The following is a 19,221-nucleotide window of genomic DNA, read 5'->3' as shown; positions in this document are numbered from 1 at the left end:
TGTGCCCAGTCTGTGTGAGGTGATGTGGGGATAGAGAAAGAGGGGAATCAGCCTCTGCCCATTTCCTCTTAGCTATACACCATTATTGAAATCCTCAACCAAATTTAATCAGGAATTTCCCTCGATACTCCCAACTTCCTGTTTGTTCTCTAGCTAAAATGTCACAGACAGTCCAAGTCCTACTTCTGAGCTTCTCAGTACTAACAGCTTTCCTCAGAGGAATGGAAACTTGGCTTTCATCCTGGCCAGCTAGCTCCCTCTTCCTATGTTCTCCTCTCCCTCTCCTCTTTGTCATTTAATATTAACTGCATTTTGACCCTCCTCCTCACTATTATCAAAAAGTAAAGGTCGCTTGTCTATTTACACAAACACAACATTATACAAATCAGGGTTGGGCAAGGAAGGCCATGCCCTGAACAAATACAGAACCCAGAATGACAAGAATGCCAACCTTTTCTGGAAGAACCAATCTTTGCCTGGCATCTTTCAATGAAACCTATCAGTGATAGGACCAGCACTAATTAAGACCCTCTGATGCCTGTTCTACCTCTACATCTATCATCTTATGAGTCTTGCCTGCCTCAGTTTCCTCATTTTCTAATTTAAGCAACAACAGGCATGGTTTTCTACGTAAGTAGAGGACGTAGTCACCTATTAGCAGAATTTCTGGCTTTCATTATCTCTCCTAAACCCTCACCCAATATACCTTTTTTCTTATCCATACACTATAATTAATGGCTGAAATTCCTTCATCAGGAGACAAAAGTCATTCTCTAATGAGACATTCAAGCATAGCCATCCCTGGGAGATGTAGTGGATAGAATGCTAGGTCTAAAGTCAGAAATACTCAACTTCCTGAGTTCAAATCTGTTCTCAGGCACTGTGTGACCCTGGACAAATCGCTTCACCCTGTTTGCCTCAGTTTCCTTATATGTAAAATGAGCTGGAGAAGGAAATGACAAACCACTTCAGTATCTTTGCCAAGAAAATCCCAGATGGGTCATGAAGAGTTAAATATGACTGAAACGATTAAACAACACCAACAACAACTCCTGAGAGAGGAAACACATTGAGCTTAATTTGTACTAACTCAACTCTACCCCCGACCAGACCAAAATCAGACTATTCTTTCTATTTCACCCAATCATCTATCCTAGTCATCTTATTGCCTTTCGTCCTGTATCCTCCAGATCTCCAGACCTCCAGAGACTATACTCTGGGAGACATAATTTATTCAGCTTTAGAAGGTCAGTCTGAGATATCTGAGCTACTGACCAGTCATCATAGCTTGCCATATCTAGCTGGCCTCAGACCCTATCCCATTTAGCCAGACATCTTGGCCATCTTCTTTTCTACTGTACATCCTCCCACCATTGGCTCTGGGAATTCTAATCAAATCAATAGTGTCATTGCTTTTGGAAAGAAATTGTTTATCAACAACCTTATGGTTCCACTTGTCATCTATATGATTCCACAGACCCCAAACCCCTTCCCCAGTGACCAGTCCTCTGCACACACTCTCTCTGTCTCTGTCTCTCTGTCTGTCTCTGTCTTTGTCTGTCTCTCTGTCTCTGTCTCTGACTCTGTCTCTGTCTCTCTGTCTCTGTCTCTGTCTCTCTCTGTCTCTCTGTGTCTCTGTGTCTCTGTGTCTGTCTGTCTGTCTGTCTGTCTCTTTTTCTCTCTCTCTCTCTCCCTGCCTCTTTTAGCTAACACTCATCTCTTCCTTCTCTGTCTTCCTTCAGCATTTATTGCCTTTCACACAATAGTAGTTTTTCTGCACTTAATAGTATACGGCTATGTTTGGTTTTCCTCTTCAGATGTCATAACTTGTCTTCTAAAGCAGGTATGGCTTGGATTGCCTTCTCTCTCCCAGTATGGGGCTGGTCTAGATTGAGCAATCAGTAAATTATTTAGGTTCAATTATCATCTCTATCTGATGACTCCCTGCCCTAATGGAGAATATTCAACCTTAATCTCTTTCATAAACTCTAGTTCAGCATCCACATCTGCCTCGTGTATCTCCAACTGGACATCCAATGGCCTTTCAAATTCAACACACCCAAGACAGAACTCCTTTTCTTCTTTCCTATATCTACCTCTTCTCTAGCCTTCCCCATTTCTGTTGAGGCCATCATTCCAGTCACTCAGGTCCAGAACTTTAACAGCATCCTTGACTTTTTGCTGTTGAGTGGCCCCTATTTTAGTTATCAGATATTGATTCTACCTCCACGACTTCTTCTTCCAAGTCTATCCCTTTCCCTCCACCCAGGTGGCCACCTCCTTAAGTGCCAATGAATTCTCATTACTCTTACCTGAACAATAGCAATAATTAGTCATCACCTCTTGCCTGAATAGTTGCAAAAGTTAGTCCATCAACATGTACTTATGTGTCAGGAATTATAATAAGTATTGAAAATATAAAAGAAGACAATAACAGTCCCTGCCCGCAAAGAGCTCATTTTCAGAAAGGGGAGGCTATGTAAATAATTATGGACACAAAAGATACCTACAGAGTAGTTGGAAAGTAATCTGAGATGTGCCAGAAGTTAGGGAGTTGGGAAAACTGCCCTGTGCATAGGGTGGGATTTGAGTAGAGTCTTGAAGGAGTTCAGGGAAACTAAGAGGTAAAATTGTTGAAGATTGTTGTAAGATTGAGAAGAGACCATTAGAGGTTTCACAATTAAAAGATTACTAATCATAAAATAATGAAGGTGAAATAAGCCAAATCAAGAGAACTCTGAAGAGATCACCAAGGTGGCTCAATGAATAGAAAGCCAAGTCTAGAAACAAAAGGTACTGGGTTCAAATATGACTTCAGATACTTCCTAGCTGTGTGACCCTGTACAAGTCACTTAGCCCCCATTGCCTAGCCTCGCGATGATGATACATGTGCCGAAGATGGCATGCAGAGACCTTTCTGTGGGCATGTATGCCATCACCTGTCAGAGTTAGTGCCTAGAAAAGAGGAGGGGCTCAAGCAGAGCTGTTCCCTTCCCCTTCTCCTTCCCTTTCCCACCATGCCTCCTTGCCCTCTGCCAAACAGCCCAATAGAAGTTCTTACTCCCTCCCCTGAGAAGAGTGCCCAAGCCATTCCCTTCCCTTTCTCCCTCTCCTGTCTGGGATAAGGTGAGAGGGGGACATAACACACAGTCTGGGGAGGGTGTGGGGCATGGCATGTAGTCTCTGAAAGGTTTGCCATCACTGGCCTAGTCCTTACCATACCTCTGCCTGGGAACTGATACTTAGCATTGATTCTAAGATAAGGTAAGAAGAGAGACACACAGAGAGACATAGAGACACAGAGACGGAGAGAGGGAGAGAGAGGGAAGGAGGGAGAGAGACAGAGAGATACCACCAATAACTTGTTCTTTTCCCTTATCTCATGTATCCTCCATTGAACTTCCAAAATAATCTTCCTAAAGCATGGGAGTGACCACAGCTCTCCATTTAGGACTTCAGCCTAGATCAGATGCCTGCTTTGGTTGATTTAGGCCATTCCTCATAGATCCCATCTCCCATCTTTCTTCTCTCACAGAAGCTTCCTTTTGGTTTTCTTCCATCCAAAGACTTCTTTAAAATGTCTCTTTCTGCCAGTATTGTGTCTTACTACGACCCCCACTGTGACCCATAGCTCTAGAGCACAAAGAGCCCTTGGAGATCACACAGTCCAACATATGACAAACATGAGGCTTGAGAAAATTGAAATGATTTGTTTTTGAACAAATGGTAGAGCTGGGATTTGGACCCTAGTCTTATGATTCAAAATTCAATAATCTTTATGTTAAAGCATACTGATTCCCATTTTTCCAAACCCCTCACAAAAGAGGCAAGGTGAAAAAGGAAAAATCTGCCTCCCTTGTCTATTGGCTCTCTTGCCAATCAATCAATAACAAGCATTGGTCAAGAACCTACTATGTGGGGGCAGCTACATGGCTCAGTGAATAGAGAGCCAAAACTAGAGATGGGAGGTCAAATCTGGCTTCAGATACTTCCTAGCTGTATGACCCTGGGCAAGTTATATAATCCTGAATGTCTATCCCGTACTGTTCTACTTTAGAACCAATACGTATATCAATTCTAAGACAAAAGGTAAGGATTAAAAAAAAAAAAAAAAAAAGAAACAACTCTACTTTGTGCCAGGCACTGGGATACATCTTGGAGATAGGAATACAGTAAATGGATCAATATTTACTTTCAAGAAACTTATACTAAGGCTGACAAGAAATAAACAGACAAGTACATACAGAATAACTCTAAAGAAAATTAATATAAATAAATTCAATGTTGGTAGGCGGAAGGGCCCTAGCAGCTGGGAGAATTGGGAAAGGCTTCATACAGAATATGGCCATTAAGTTGTTTCTTAAAGGAAGAGAGATATTCTGAGGCAGAAGGGAGGAGAATGTGTACTTCAGGAATCTGGAAATGACCAATGTAAAGGCACAGAGATGGTCAAGGGGGTGTTGTGAGAAACCAAGAAAAGGCCAGTATGGCTGGGTTGGAGAAAATGGAAAGGAGACCAGTATATGACAAGACTACAAAGAGAAGATTATGTTCTTGACATATTATAAAAGACCAAAGATGATGCCATTTTCTAGGCTAGAAAGTTCTACTGAGGTTTTCATTCTGTCCCCACCCAACTCCCTCAGGAGAAATCTCTGAGCTCCTCCTCTGGGGCTCTGCTTCTCTTGCTCAGAAGAGGACACAGCTTTTGAAATTTGAATTTGGAAGAGGGTTATGAGACTTGGATTTTGTGCGGATATATCTGGGGACCTTTGCCCCAAGCTTGAAAAAGACTGGCATAGCAGAGTAGAGTATGGCTTGGCATGGTATACTATGGCATAGGGTAGTATGGTATGATGTGGCATGATAAGGTATGGTACAGTATGATGGGTTATGATGTGGTATAGTATGGTGTGGCATGGTATAAATTGGTATAGTATGGCACAATATGCTCTGGCATGACATGGCATGGTATGTGCTGTGGCATGGCATGGTGTCACCTGGCATAGTACAGCATGGCACGTATGGCACTGAACAGCGTGGCGTAGTGTGGCACATGGTACAGTCTCATACAGTGCGGCACACAGGTATGGTATGGCACGGCTTGGCACAGCATACCACAATGAATATTTTTAGGTTGTTATTTATCTTTTATCAACACAACATACATAAAAAGTGGCAACCACTCATTCAGCCCCTGTTACAGATTAAACATGCTAGAAGTCTTGAGGCCAAGAATCATGCAGTTTGTCGCCTTAGTGCCTGACGCAGTGGTCAGGAAACAGCAAGCCTCCGGGTTTAACTGCCCTGATGTGGACAAACTGAAAGCTGGGAAATTCAGGGCTGAAGAAGGTTCCTTATTTTGGGATGGCTAAAGGCCAGAAGCTCCCTGTACGGATTATAGCTCAGTTCATACAGTGCTTCACACTTCTCCAAGCACTTCTTCATGAATGTGACGTTAAATGAGCCTCTCCCTACCCCCAGGAGATCAGCAGGGGGGATGAGATCGCCACTGAACAAGGAGGAGAGCAGAGATCACAAAAACTGAGCGTTTCTGAGTCGGAAGGAACCTCAGAGAACCCCCTGCGCATCCTGATGAGGGTTCACCTAGCCTCACCCCTCAAAGAGGCCCATTGTTTTTCTGGACTTCTCTGGTCATGGGGAGGTTCATCCTGACGTCAAGCCTTAGATTGGACTCTTTGCAGCTGACACCTGCTGCTCCTGGTTCTGTCCAAACAGAACAAGCCCAATTCTCCTTCTCCACAACAGACTCTTGAATGCATAGAGGGTCCTGCAGAGGGAGAAGGTCAGAGCCCGGACTGGAACCCAAGCTTTTTTTGGCCAATGAACCCAACTCAACCCTTGTCTAAACAGAGCCCAAAAGGCAGCCTCTCTTCTTGTTCTGACCACTTAAGAGCGAGTATTTATATCACACTCTGAGATCTGCAGAGTACTTTAAGTGTCACCTCATCTGATTCTCATCCCATCCTTGTGATGATTATTATTTCTTAATCTTCTTTTTGTAGATGAAGAGACTGAGATGGAATGAGGTTAAGTGACTTGGCTAGGGTCAGCCAGCCAGGTAATGTCTGAGGCAGGATTTGAAATCGAGTCTTCCTGATTCTAGGTCCAAGGTTCCATCCGCTGCCCCACTTCACTGCCTCATTAAGTGGAATAGTCAAAGGTTGGAAGGTCTGAGCATACAATGAATGGAGGAAGAATACATTCAAGGGAAAGGCAAATCCACAATTCTATTGGGTAGGCTGATGGTTTGCCTCTACCAGAGATACACTTAAAACTCTCATCTCTCTCTGTGGACACACACAAACATGCATGTGTCCAGATGTCCGTGTGTGAGTTCAGGCATGTACATATATGTGCATAAGCATGCACATCCTTGCAGGAGGGGCAGAGTGGAAAAAGAACTGGCTAGATGTGGAGGATAAAGTCAGAAGGACAAGTTTAGGGTTTGTGGCTGGGGAGGACTTTCAAGGTCAGCTAGAATATTCCATGCAGATGAGGAAACTGAGGCCAGGATTGGAGAAAGAAGCTGCTGAGAATCACATCGCTAGCCAGCATCAAAGGTGGGACTGAAACATAAGCCTTCTGCCCCCAAAACCCATTGCTCTTTCTATTATACCATTTTGCTTCTGCTACTCATTTGCTTCTGTCACCTTGGATAAGCTGCCTTGTCTCCCCAGGCCTCAGTTTCCTCATCTGTATAGTGAGAAGTTTAGCTCTAACCCCTATGACTCTAAGGTACTGAATTTTATCTGTACCTTATAAAGACACTTAGAAGCTTTGGCCACTATTGACAGGAAATAGAAAGGAACCATGAAAAAAAGAGAGAGAGAGAGAGACTGAAAAAATATTTGGCAACCAAGAGGACAATGGGGAATGCTCATCTTGCCAAGATTTATGCTTAGTTTTTGGCATTTTCATGTCGTCTGCATTCTTCCCCATTTGCCTTTCCTCACTACATGAACCAATTGTCCCCATGAGGACTTTGATGCTCAGCCCTTTTAGTCCTGGAAAGCATCTCAGAATGGCTACTCTTAAAAGTCTTGCACCCTCCTCTCTGTAAGCTTTGAATTGAAATGTGTCTTGTCTCTCATGCTATTAACCTAGGGAGTCAAGAACTCAGTGTGTGTGTGTCTGTGTGTGTGTGTGTGTGTGTGTGTGTGTGTGTGTGTGTGTGTGTGTGTGTAGAAAAAGGAAAACCTGCCATCATTTGCAGGAAAGTGAATATGAAGGGATCCTACATAAGCCAAAGCAAAGCCCAGCAAACTGATGGGAGAGAAAGGGGGACAAGAAAGCAGCAGAAAGGTGGGATAGGAAGGAAAAAGAAGAGAGAAGGGCAAAAGGAGGGGGCAAAAATTGGAGGGGAGAGGACAAGGAGGAAGAGGATGAAGATGAGCTACCCTAACAGAAGTTATGTTTACATGTGAGACAGGACATGGGAAACCCACCCAAGGAAAAAGGTGGGGTCATGTTTATCAGTTTGGGTCTCCTTTCAACTGTAAGCAAATGGCCTGAGAAGTGACCTCTTCTTTTGGTTCTCAGAGATTGGCAAATTAACTGCTAATTACTTTGTATATAAATTCCGGTAGGCAGGGCTGGAGAATTAAACTTTAGTTTGAGCACTGAAGCTAATCCTTCAAACCCTGGCCCTGCTAGATTGCTAAACACCACTACCAGAGGAAGGGAGGGAAGACTTAGATAATACAACACAGTGGATGATTCCAAATTAATCCCTCTTTAGTTTTGGAATAAAACACACTCACTCACTTAATCCCCCTATTCCCTTTGTGGCCCAGACCCTTGTACTGGAAGCTCAGCACCCAAGTGGGCAGCAGAGAGGTCATGGGTCTGGTTAATCCACAAGGCAGAGAATCCATCTGCCTATAGGCTTAAAACCAAAAAGCTCAGATGAACAAGAGGAATATGAGAGCCGAGGGTGTGTGTGTGTGTGTGTGTGTGTGTGTGTGTGTGTGTGTGTGTGTGTGTGTGTGTGTGTGTACGTATACACATATGCCTCTTGGAGAAATTTCTCGACTGTATACACTTTCAAAGAATTTAAGATTTAGTTGATGAGACTTTATGTATACACACAAAGATAACAGAAACTCCAAGACAGCATATGCCAAGTAAAGAATGAATGGAAAAGATAATGAATAGTATAAGAGTTCAGAGGAGAGGACCTGACCTAGAAAGTGCAGCTCCACTGAGATAGAATTTGAGCTGGATCTTGAAGGATGAGCAGGACTTGGCCAGGCTCAGGGGTAGATCATGGAGGGAAGGCATTAAAGAGAAATGCATATGGTGGGATGGATGGATATTGAATAAACCAAGAGAATTCATCTAGTGAGAAGTAGGACAAAACTGTGCCAAACCTTTAAGATCGAACAAAGGATCTGAATCTTATTTAATAGATAATGGAGGGTAAGTGAATGTTTTTGAGTATTTGAGGTACATGCATCAAACCTTCCTGATGCAACTCTAGAGATTCCCATGGTGGAAAATGGTCTACATTCTTACAATCATAGATTTAGAGTTGGAAGGGATCTCAGAGCCCATATCTCATCCAACCACCTCATTTTATAGATAAGTAAACTGAGGCCTGTAGAAGTTAAGTAACATTTCTAAGGACATACAGATCAGAAGAGACAAAGTTGGGATCTGAGCTCAGGTCCTCTGGTTCCAAATTCAGCGCCCTTTCCATTATACCACCTTGCTTCACAGACATCCTATCTGTTTACCTTTTGGTTACTTTGATTAATGGAAACTGAGATGGTGACTTTTGTTGAATATCCTATGAGATGTATGTAACAGGCTTTGCAAAACTTGAAATACCATAGAAATGTGAATTATTGTTATTATTATGTGAGTGAGCACTATGAGGATGCCAGCTACCATCATCATCATCATCATCTTCTTTGTTATCATTAATAAAGAGAGGGAGTGAACCTGGTGTGAGGAACTCTCAGATGAGAAAATGCCTTCTACCAATTCAGGTTGGCACCTTCCACGAAATTCATAGCTTTAAAGTATTGCCTAGGGCCCTGAGGGGTTCAAAGGCTTGACCAGTGTCATATAGCCAGTAGGTGTCACAGGCAAAACTCTTCCTGACTTCTAGGCCTGCTCTCTCTCCACTATGCTACTTTGCTTCTTTAATTCTTATTCATATGAATATATGGAAAATACTCTTCAAAAGGAAAACCACCTGTGGTTGCATTTCTATTTGTAGTCCTTCTAAGTAAAGTCTTCTCTGGCTAGGTCCATGCCTTCATCATTCTTTCATGAGCCATACTTATTCCTGGTTGTTTAATTTTCCTTTCATCATTTCCTCATGGGTCGGGAACTTCTCCTACCCTTACTGTTCTACCCCAAACTCCAAAGTATCTATCCATCCTTCAAACCAACCTGCAAAGTCTTCTCTGCGAAGTGTTCTTTGATCACTCCAACCCAGAATGGTTTGTCTTTTCACTCATCTCCCATTGACCCCATAGTCTGATCTCTTATTTAGCTCTTTTTCATACGCTGTCTTGCATTTTTAATTGTCTTTTTCCTATCTCAGGTCCTCAGCCAGACTGAGATTCTCAACGGCAGAAACACCTCTGCGCCCCAGACGGCAGGATTAGCAGAGCTCACATCCTGTCTTGTTTGTTAGTTGTTTTTCCACATCCTGTGTCCCCATAGTGCCTTGACCATACAAGGTGATCCAATCAATACTTGATTGACTGAGGCCTGGGATTTGAGTCAAACCAGATGGGACCTACGTGGACTCAACCAAGGCTGCAGTGGTTTATGGCCAATAGCGATAAATCCCTTGACTTGTATTTAAGAAAAGGAGGAAAAAATAGGAAAGAGCAACTAACTAAATGTAGCAGTTGACAGTAGCTGAAAAAAAAAATCCCTCGAGGACCTTTAATGTCCCTGTTTCTAATAATAAGTGGTCACTCCTCCCAGAATTCCTGACCTCATAGAGCAGCCTGCGTAAATGGACCTTCTTCCTTACTGGAAATGGAGTGACTTTCTGTGTGAGTGTGAGTGTGAGTGTGAGTGTTTGTGTGTGTGTGTGTGTGTGTGTGTGTGTGTGTGTGTGTGTGTGCTTTCTTGGAAGAGAGATTCAGGGGGCAACAAGCAAGGCTAAATGGTCTTCCAATAGTCACTTCCTGTTGGGTGCCTTCAACTCCCCCCTTTCCCCTGCATCACAAACTGAGAACCCTTTGTGACTCCTCTTTCCCGATCCTATCTGTTGGAGACAGCTAAGGTAAACAAACTCAGGAAGTGGCAAAGGTTGGGAAGCAGAGGAAATCTATGGCACTGAAGGGAAAAGTGAAGAAATGGCGGTTGGTCTGCAAGGGGAAGGTGAAGGTCACCCCCAGGTCACTTTGTGCCAAGCCCTTTAAAATGCCTTGCTTGTACTTTAATACAAAACTGGCACACACATTTGGCCAGAACTCCAGAGACCATTCAAATGTTAACATTCACAATGATAAACAGCCAAAAAAGAAGGAAAAAAAAAACCCCTTCTATGTAAGCAAATTGGAACAAACAACTAATCTAAAGCTGGTTGCTAAGAGATCAATGGGAGAGGAGCCAAAATGAGTCCAACTGTCTAGAGATTTCATGATGTTTTTATTTTTTAAAAACCCAAAGAAAAGAAGAAACGGCTAACCTGTAGATGACACCATGTTGGTGAAGGAACATGAGTGCTGATGTGACCTCCGCGGCATAGAATCGAGATCGAGGTTCATCGAATTTGCGGGAACGTTGAATTTGAAACATCAGGTCTCCTCCATTTACATATTCCATGACGAAAAAGAGACGATCCTGAAATTCATCAAATTAGGACATTTAGCTAATTTCCTTTCCGGGTATCAAAGGAATCTGTTTTGCCTGTCCACTATGCCAGGCTCACTTGCGTGAGGAATTTGAAACATACTTAGAACGTGGGGTTCAGGATGTAGGGAAGAAAGGGGAACCTCCCAGGAAACACATAAATGAGGAAAGCACAAAGAAAGCATGGCAGAGGAGCTGGGTGCTGCCTCAGAGGTGGCATCCTGGAAAGTGTGCTGGAAGAAGAGTCAGGAGTCATGGGTTTTAGCACTGAATCTGTCATTAAAATCCGAAATGGATTTCTCTGCTGTCTTCTATAAAACAGAGGAGAAGCAATTCCTACCTTATCTTTATGGTGTTTCTAAGGAGAGTAAATGAAATAATATCTGTATATAATTATCAGTTTAATGGCAATTTTGAGTATTGCTCAAACCACATCTGTAAAATGAAATCTTTTTGAAAAGAAAAAGCATATATGTATATGTTATTTATAATTATATATATTATATATGTATATGTGTTTGTGTGTGAAGATTTGGGCAGTTAGATGTCTCACTGGATAGACAGACCTGAAATCATGAAGACCAGAGTTCAAATCTGGCCTCAGGCACTAGTTGTGTGATCCAGGGCAAGTCACTTCATCCTGTTTCCTTCTATTTCCTCATCTTTAAAATGATCTGGGGAAGGACCACTCCAGTATTTTTGTCAAGAAAGACCCAAATGGGATCACAAAGCATCAACATGACTGAAATGACTGAGAACCAACAACAAACATTTATTTAGACAAAGAATTCCTCCCCACCACTACATTATTTTGAAGACAGATATTACTTGGATTCCTAAACTTGAGACTTTTCACACCTGTGAAGTAAGCAAAAATGATGGATTTCTTTCACATGCCCTCTTCCTGCTTCCTTTCGTTTCTCAGTTTTTGTTGTTGTGGTTGTTAAATCATTTTCAGTCATGTCTAACATGTGTCCTATATATATATATATGTATATATATATGTATATATATATATATATAATTTCTCCAGCCTCTTTCCTGTGACATCATCAATTGCATTTTGGATATCTTGTGTTGGACATTCTATAAGCATCTCAAACTCAACATGTCCCAAAGAGAACACATTATCTTTGCCAACAAACATTCCCCCTTCTTCCCAGCTTTCCTATTATTATTTCTATGTAGAATACCACCATCCATTGGGTTAATTAAGTCACACAATTGCTCTGACCACCTTGGTGGTCTTCTCTCTAACCCTACATATCCAAGCTATTGTTGTCTTGATATTTCTACCTTGATGTCACGTCTTGTATACGTCCCCTCCTTGCTACTTGGACACAAATCTTCATCATTTCACACCTGAACTATTGCCAACAACTGACTGGTTTCCCTGTCAAGTCCATAAACATTTATTAAGCATCTTCTATATGCAAGGCAGCAGGTTAAGAGCTGGCAACATAAATAAGTAAAAGAAAGATAACTCTTGTCCTCAAGGAGCTTACAATCGAATGGGAGAAGCAAGTTGTAAAAGGGAGGAGGTGAGGAGGGTGAGGCTGGAGAAGAAAGTACCCAGTAGGGGATGGTAGAATCTAGTTCAAGGCATGTCAAAGGGGGGAAATGAAGAGTTGCTGAACTGGAAGTCCTATTTAAATGGACACTTTGGGAAAAGTTCTTTGCTCTTCCTTCTAGTCCTCCAATCAAGAGCAGATAATACAAAGGGTCCTGATGAGGCATGAGTATAAGAGCTGATGTAATCTCTGAAGGATAATGTTTCCTAATGATAAGGTTTCCAGGGACCATATTCATAATCTAAGGAGGACAGCTGGTGGGAAATGTCTCAGATCTCTCCCTATTGCAATCCATCTTCCACTTGTCTGCCAAAATGACTTTCCTAAAGCAAAGGACTCACCCTCTTCTTCCACTCAAACTCCAGTGGCTCCCTATTACTTCTAGGAATAAGAATAAAATCTGTTTAGCACATGATGTACCCTTAACAACCTGCCTCTTTCCTGTCTTTCTAATTTCACCTCCATTATACTGTTTGGTTTGGCAATCTTAACTTTCTTGTTGGTCCTGATCCATAACATTCTATCATTAGATTCTCTGCTTTTTGCTGTCCCCCATCCCTGGAATGTATTCTATTCTCACCTCTGCTTCTAGGCTTCCTAAAAGACCCAATCTAAATCCTACTTTTTTTTTAAACCCTCACCTTCCATCTTAGAATTAATACTTTATATTGGTTCCAAGGTAGAAGAGTGGTAAGGTCTAGACAATGGGGGTTAAGTGACTTGCCCAGGGTCACACAGCTAGGAACTGTCTAAGGTCAAATCTGAACCCAGTCAAATCAAGAGGACTACCAATTCCCTCTGAATTGACCTTACCTCTATCTTGTCTATATTTTGTACATACAGATTATGTATGTCATTATTTACAGGTTGTTTCCCCTATTAAAATGCTTTTGTCTTTCTTAGCACATAGTGAATAATCAATGCTTTTTGTCTGACTGATTGACTGAGACCAGCAAGGGTTAAGGTGTGTCTATGGCATTAAAAAAATTTCAGGTTACATAAGCCAGATCTGGGGGGAATGTACATTTTATATTAAGACAAATGTTGACTTTTTTGCTTTTTACTCCAAGAAACTCATTTTCAAGGCTAGGATAAATTAGCCATTCCATTCTCTGGGTCAGAGATTCTTAACCTTGTTTGTATCATACATTCCTATGGCAATCTGGTAAAACCTGTGGCCCTCTTCTCAGAATAAGGATTTTGCTTTTGTTTTTAAAGATTCAAAAATAGAAAGAAATGCTAAATTCCAGTTAGAGGTTAGTGAAATAAGTAAGCGATTATTTCCCTCCCAAAACAAGTTCACATGCCCTCTGAAATTTATTCACAGACTCTTTGAAAGCCTATCAACTTCAGGTAAAGAATTCTTGCTCTAGACCCTTAAGGTGGAAGGAGGTAGCCACTCTCCATCACATATATTGACAGGAGGGTGTCTATACCCTTCTCTGAGTTTGAAACTGACCCCAGTACTCCTGAGGTGTGCACATAGAGATGACAGGGGGATTGGCTTCATCTCCCATTCTCTGTGTTTGCTTTCATTTGTGTCTTGGGTCTTGGCATTATGTAGTGACTATTTTTATCCCTGATGAACATGACATGGGTGACATGAGATAAACTGTAGCTTAACATGGGAGATCAAGGGAAGTTATGAATCCTCACTCAAGTCTTCCAGTCTCAAAAAGCTTCCTTCTGATGGTCAGATGTGGTCCCTTCGTGGGGAAGGGAGGCATTGGGAGAGGTGGGAGGCTTTCTACACTCTCCTCTTCCCATCCCCAAACTCTCCATCTCTCCTTAGCAACTTTCCTTCCCTACAAGTATGTTTCATTTTCCCTAACCTAATAAATGAGCCATCAACATTGACCATAACCCTTCACCTGACTCTTAAGTCTCAGACTTCCTGCTTACTATACTTGAGTTAATTCCCTCTCTGGGCTTCAACTGACTCAGCTCTAAAATAGGAGTGTTGGACTACATAGCCTGGAAGCCCTATTAGCTCTAAACCAATCCACCTTATGGTCCTATTTCTGACCTTTCCTTTTCTAGAGAACTTCCTGAAACAGTAGTTGTCACTCTTACTTCCATCTTTTCATTCTTCTGACCTTGGGCAGGCCACTGAAGCTCCTCAGGTGAATCTCCATTTACTCAGCTATAAAATGAGAGGATTGAACCAGGATGCCCTCTCGGTCTCTTCCATAACTAGAGCTAAAATCCAATAGCCCCCAACCTTACAGCAAACCGGCTTCTGTCTCCAATATTTCTTTTTTGTTTTTTAATACTACTTTCCCTCTTAGAATCAATAATGTGTATGAGTTTTAAGGCAGAAGAGCAGGGCTAGGCAATAGGGGTTAAGTGACTTGCCAAGGGTCACATAGGAAGTGTCTGAGGCCAGATTTGAACCCAGGACCTCCCAGCTCTAGGCCTGGCTCTCAATACACTAAGCCTTCCCCCTGTACCCAATATTTCAATGGTTAGTGATGATCTCATCATTGCCTCTTCTTCTCCAAACTCCTAGATACCTTGATGGTCTAACATTCCTTAGCTTCTAAGACATGGATCTCTCATAATTCTCTTCCTAATTAGGATTATTTATTCTTGGTCTTCACTGGTTTCCTCTTTCATTACTCTCCAGACTCCTTGCTTGGCTTTTTGGATTTTTGTTTCCACCTTCTCCTTCACCCCAACCCTTCTACTTCTTTTGATGTGTTGTCTTCCCCCATTAGAATGTAAGTCCCTGGGAGGCAGTTAGGTGACTAAGTAGTTAGAGACCCAGGCATAGAGATGGAAGGTCCTGGGTTCAACTATGGCCTCAGACATTTCTTATCTGTATGATGTTGGGCAAGTCACTTAACCCCAATTGCCCAGCCCTTATCATTCTTCTGCCTTGCACCAGAGATTTAGTATCAACTCTAAGATAGAAAGTAGGTTTGTTTTTTTTTAAAGAAGAATAAATGTAAATCCCAACGTGAATACCCAAATGATTCACATAGACCAATGATGTCAAACAGATAGAAATGGGGGCCACTAAACCACACGTAAGAATCCCTGCAGGAGACATAGTGACTTAGTTTAAAAATATCATATTACTTGTTTTTTTACTGTATTTCCATTTATCTTGTTAAATACTTCCCAATTGCAGTTTAATCTGATTAAGGGCACACTGGTGTGCATTGTGGACTACATGGCAGGCCATAGGTCACACTTTTGACACCTCTGATGTAGATCATGGGCAGGTAAAGATCATTAACTTGACCTCCCTGTATGATATTGTTGTCCTACTCTGCTAATAACATTATTGCTATTTCACTGCAAAATCTTTAAATATGCTACTCAAAGAACAGCATAAGTTTACTTCTGGCCAGGCAGAGAACAGCAGATGGGGCAGGATCTTAGGGAACTGCATTTTAAGATGGATTTTTTTTTAAAGGTCAGGAATGGAGTTCGGGTGCATTCCAGCCAATTTCCACTGCTGTAAATAGTTTCATGGAAGCCTTACTGGATTCTATTCCAGGCCATGATCCAAAGCAGCACGGGATTAAACCAAAGGTTTCTAAGCTACAGGCTTTCTGAAAATATGAGCATATTCTGGTCTGGTTTGTTTCCTTCTGCAAAATCTTATGAACAGTGAACATTTAGTGAAAACCTAACATGTAGAACCCTGTGCTTGGTGCTGAGGATACAACATACAAAATGTGATTCTTGCCCTAATAGAATTGTAATCTAGTTCATAGTCCTTTGTCAACAAGGGACCTGATGGAAAATATAGTTTCTTTCTGGAAGAAGGGACTGAAGAATCATGGGAGGCAAAGCCACCATGGAACAAGGGAAGCCTTAGAGCTTCTGTGTCCCATAAAGAGAAACAAGGTCCAGGAGCATGTGCCCAAAGACCAGCACCAGACAGTCAATTGCAAGGAAAGGGTGCTGTTACCCCAAACTAAATATAATGATAAGTTGGAGCCTTGGCTTGAAGACTCACTATCCCACTTAAGAAATGATCTGACTAAATAGAATTTTCAGCTGCCCAATGAAAAGGCGAATTTATTCCCTCTCCATTTCTTTCTTCTATTCTCACTCACCAATTCCAGGCAAAGATGCATCATTTACCCATAAAACTTGTTTAGTTGCTATCTGTACTTTTATAATGGGGATTTGTCTCCAGATAAATCTAAGTAAATTTTTATTGTATTCTGAAAAAGTTCTTGTGAAGGAATGGACCATAGCAAGGGGAAGGACAAAGGAGAATTTTGAAAAACTAGCCCTAGATATCATGGCAAGTCTCTATTAAAAGTTTTTGTTCTCTCTTTGTGTGTGTCTCTCTCTGTCCCTTTTTTTTCTGTCTCTCTCTCTTTTTTTGTCTCTGTGTCTCTGTCTTTGTGTGTGTGTGTGTGTGTGTGTGTGTGTGTGTGTCTGTCTGTCTGTCTGTCCCTTTCTCTCCAGAGATTCATATACATAAACAGATTGACAAGATCAAATTTGCCCAGTGCCCAATAGATAAATAGTATAGTTAGTGCACACTACAGGAATTGAAGAGGAGATAGAGGAGTTGAAGAAGGCTTCATAGAGGAAAATAGCACAGAAAGTAGAGTCCCAAGACCAGGGAGCTCAGGCCATGATGACCCGAGATGAATCAGGATTCTAGACTAGATGTTAATGCCAGCTCAACAGGAAAGCCCCAAGAAACCAGAGTGCTTGGATTCAAGCCCAGGGAGCTTTGGACTTGGAACTTGGTGGGAATATTATATAGGAACTAAGCTGAGCTGCAAACTTAATTCCCTTCCTCTCCCCAGAACCAGAGATAGCATATGATGATGGGGTAGGGGTTGTTTCCCAGGTACTTATGCAGAAGGGAGCAAATTGGGAGGATGTTTGTATATTTGGTCCTACCATATCTTTAATGAAAATATCCTTTGTAAAACCTATTTCTTTAAGTGGTTAAGAGGAACTGAAGTGGTTGGACAACTAAAATTGGGAGAATATAACTGGTGGGGGCTTACACTAATGGCAGTAAGAATAAACTACCCAAACCTCTTATAGTACCAGAGAACACTGGAGGAGTGGTAGGGTGGCAGGAAAAATACATAACATACCTTGCTCTCAGGAAGTGAGGACCAGGGTAAGTCATTGTATTGTTATCTTTATTGTATTAATGCATTTCATTATTGTATTATTATCTTAATATTCTATCCATTTGCTTTGAATTCATGTCATATAACACAGCCTGAGAGCCAGGCCTAGAGACGAAAGGTCCTAGGTTCAAGTCCGGGCTCAAACACTTCCCAGCTGGGTGACCCTGAGCGACTGTGTGTCCCATTGCCTACTGGTTGTGGCCCTATGCTCCTAGAATGGAGTCCCAGGATAAAAAACAAAACAAAACAAAAAAAAAAACACAGACTGATATAGAAGTTCACTGGTGAGTTCTCTAAGATATGACTTTGAACAGCTATTAACTAAAGTGGAACCATGAAAAGTTCATGACCCCCAGTTTACCAGTTGAAGGTAAATGGGAATAAAATACTTCTGGGTGTGGGGCCAAGATGGTGGAGTAATCCTGAGCAGTTCCATGCCACCATGAGAATCTTCTTTTACCAAGATTAAAATCACCACAAAACAAAAACAAGGAGATAGGGTGAAACAACTTTCAAGAAAAGAAAAACCCAAAAGCTTAGGGCAAAGATCTTGGACAATCAAGTGAGTGCCTGATTGGATCAAGTACACAGCCCCTGACCTGATCAAGATCAGAGTGAGATCAAAAGCTTAGAGCTAAGCCTGAGGCAAGTCTTTAAACTATCAGCAGCTCAAGGGTCAATTGAATCAGCAGAGGGAAGGGGCTCTCAGCCCTCAGACCATCACATCATTCCCCTAAAGCTTACCTTTAATTAGATAGGAAAAATGAGCAAACAAAAATAAACTCTAAAGAATTTTTATGGAGAAAAAGAACAAGGTACAGATACAGAAGGGAAAAGTAAAAGCAAAGGAAACACATACAAAGTCCAAAAGAAAACTATGGATTGGACAGATTCTTAAAGAACTCAAAAAGAACTTCAAAAACCATTTAGGAGAGGCAGAGGAAAAATGAGAAAGAGAAATGAAAGTGATGCAAGAAGAAATGAGCCAATTGAAAAAGGAGAACCAAAAACTGACAGAGGAAAATTGGGTTTTAAAAATCAGAATTGACCATCTAGAAACTAATAATATCATGAGAAAGCAAGAAACAATAAAGCAGAATCAAAGGAAAGAAAAAAACAGAGGAAAACATGAAATATCTTATTGATAAAACAACTGACCAAGAAAATAGATCTAGGGGAGACAATTTGAGAATTATTGGACTACCTGAAAGCCATCAAGTCCCTCAGAGTTGTCCTGGATCATTGCATTGCTACTAGTGGAGAAGTCCATTACATTGGAATGTACCACAAGAAAAAACCTTGGACATCATATTACAAGAAATTATCAAAGATATAACCCAGAGATCCTTAAACAAGAAAATAAAATTGAAATTAAAAGAATTCACAAATCACCTCCAGAAAGAAATCCACAGGAATTATTCAGACTTGTTTGAGGAGATAGTAAGCAGACCAGTGATGGAGCTTTTACTCTGGGGAAAATAGTAAAAGACAAAGTTGAAAGAGAATGTAAGGACCAAATTGTGAGATCAGATTGGCACTTTCTTGAGTGCAGGGATGTCCTTTGCCTTTTTTTGTATGACCAGTGCTTAGCAGAGTGCCTGGCACATAGGAGATGCTTAATGAAGTGAAAGAAAACTATCTGCTTTGATCTTTTTAAAACTTTATTTCATATTTATAGCCATGCT

At 41.5% G+C, this 19,221-nt stretch overlaps 1 protein-coding gene across 1 annotated transcript in view; it reads right to left on the bottom strand.

Annotated features, from left to right (window-relative positions):
* PRKCE (protein kinase C epsilon) overlaps positions 1 to 19,221 on the bottom strand; it is a 726,422-nt gene that overhangs the window by 108,463 nt on the left and 598,738 nt on the right. The window contains exon 11 of the mRNA XM_044663289.1: positions 10,682 to 10,836. Within this exon, the coding sequence (XP_044519224.1) occupies positions 10,682 to 10,836 (155 nt within the window). The remainder of the gene's footprint in view (positions 1 to 10,681; positions 10,837 to 19,221) is intronic.

Source organism: Gracilinanus agilis, chromosome 2 (genome assembly GCF_016433145.1).
Source record: "Gracilinanus agilis isolate LMUSP501 chromosome 2, AgileGrace, whole genome shotgun sequence".
Taxonomy (NCBI): Eukaryota; Metazoa; Chordata; class Mammalia; order Didelphimorphia; family Didelphidae; genus Gracilinanus; species Gracilinanus agilis.
The sequence above is the reverse complement of the archived record's forward strand: the minus strand, read 5'-3'. Positions and strand labels throughout refer to the sequence as shown.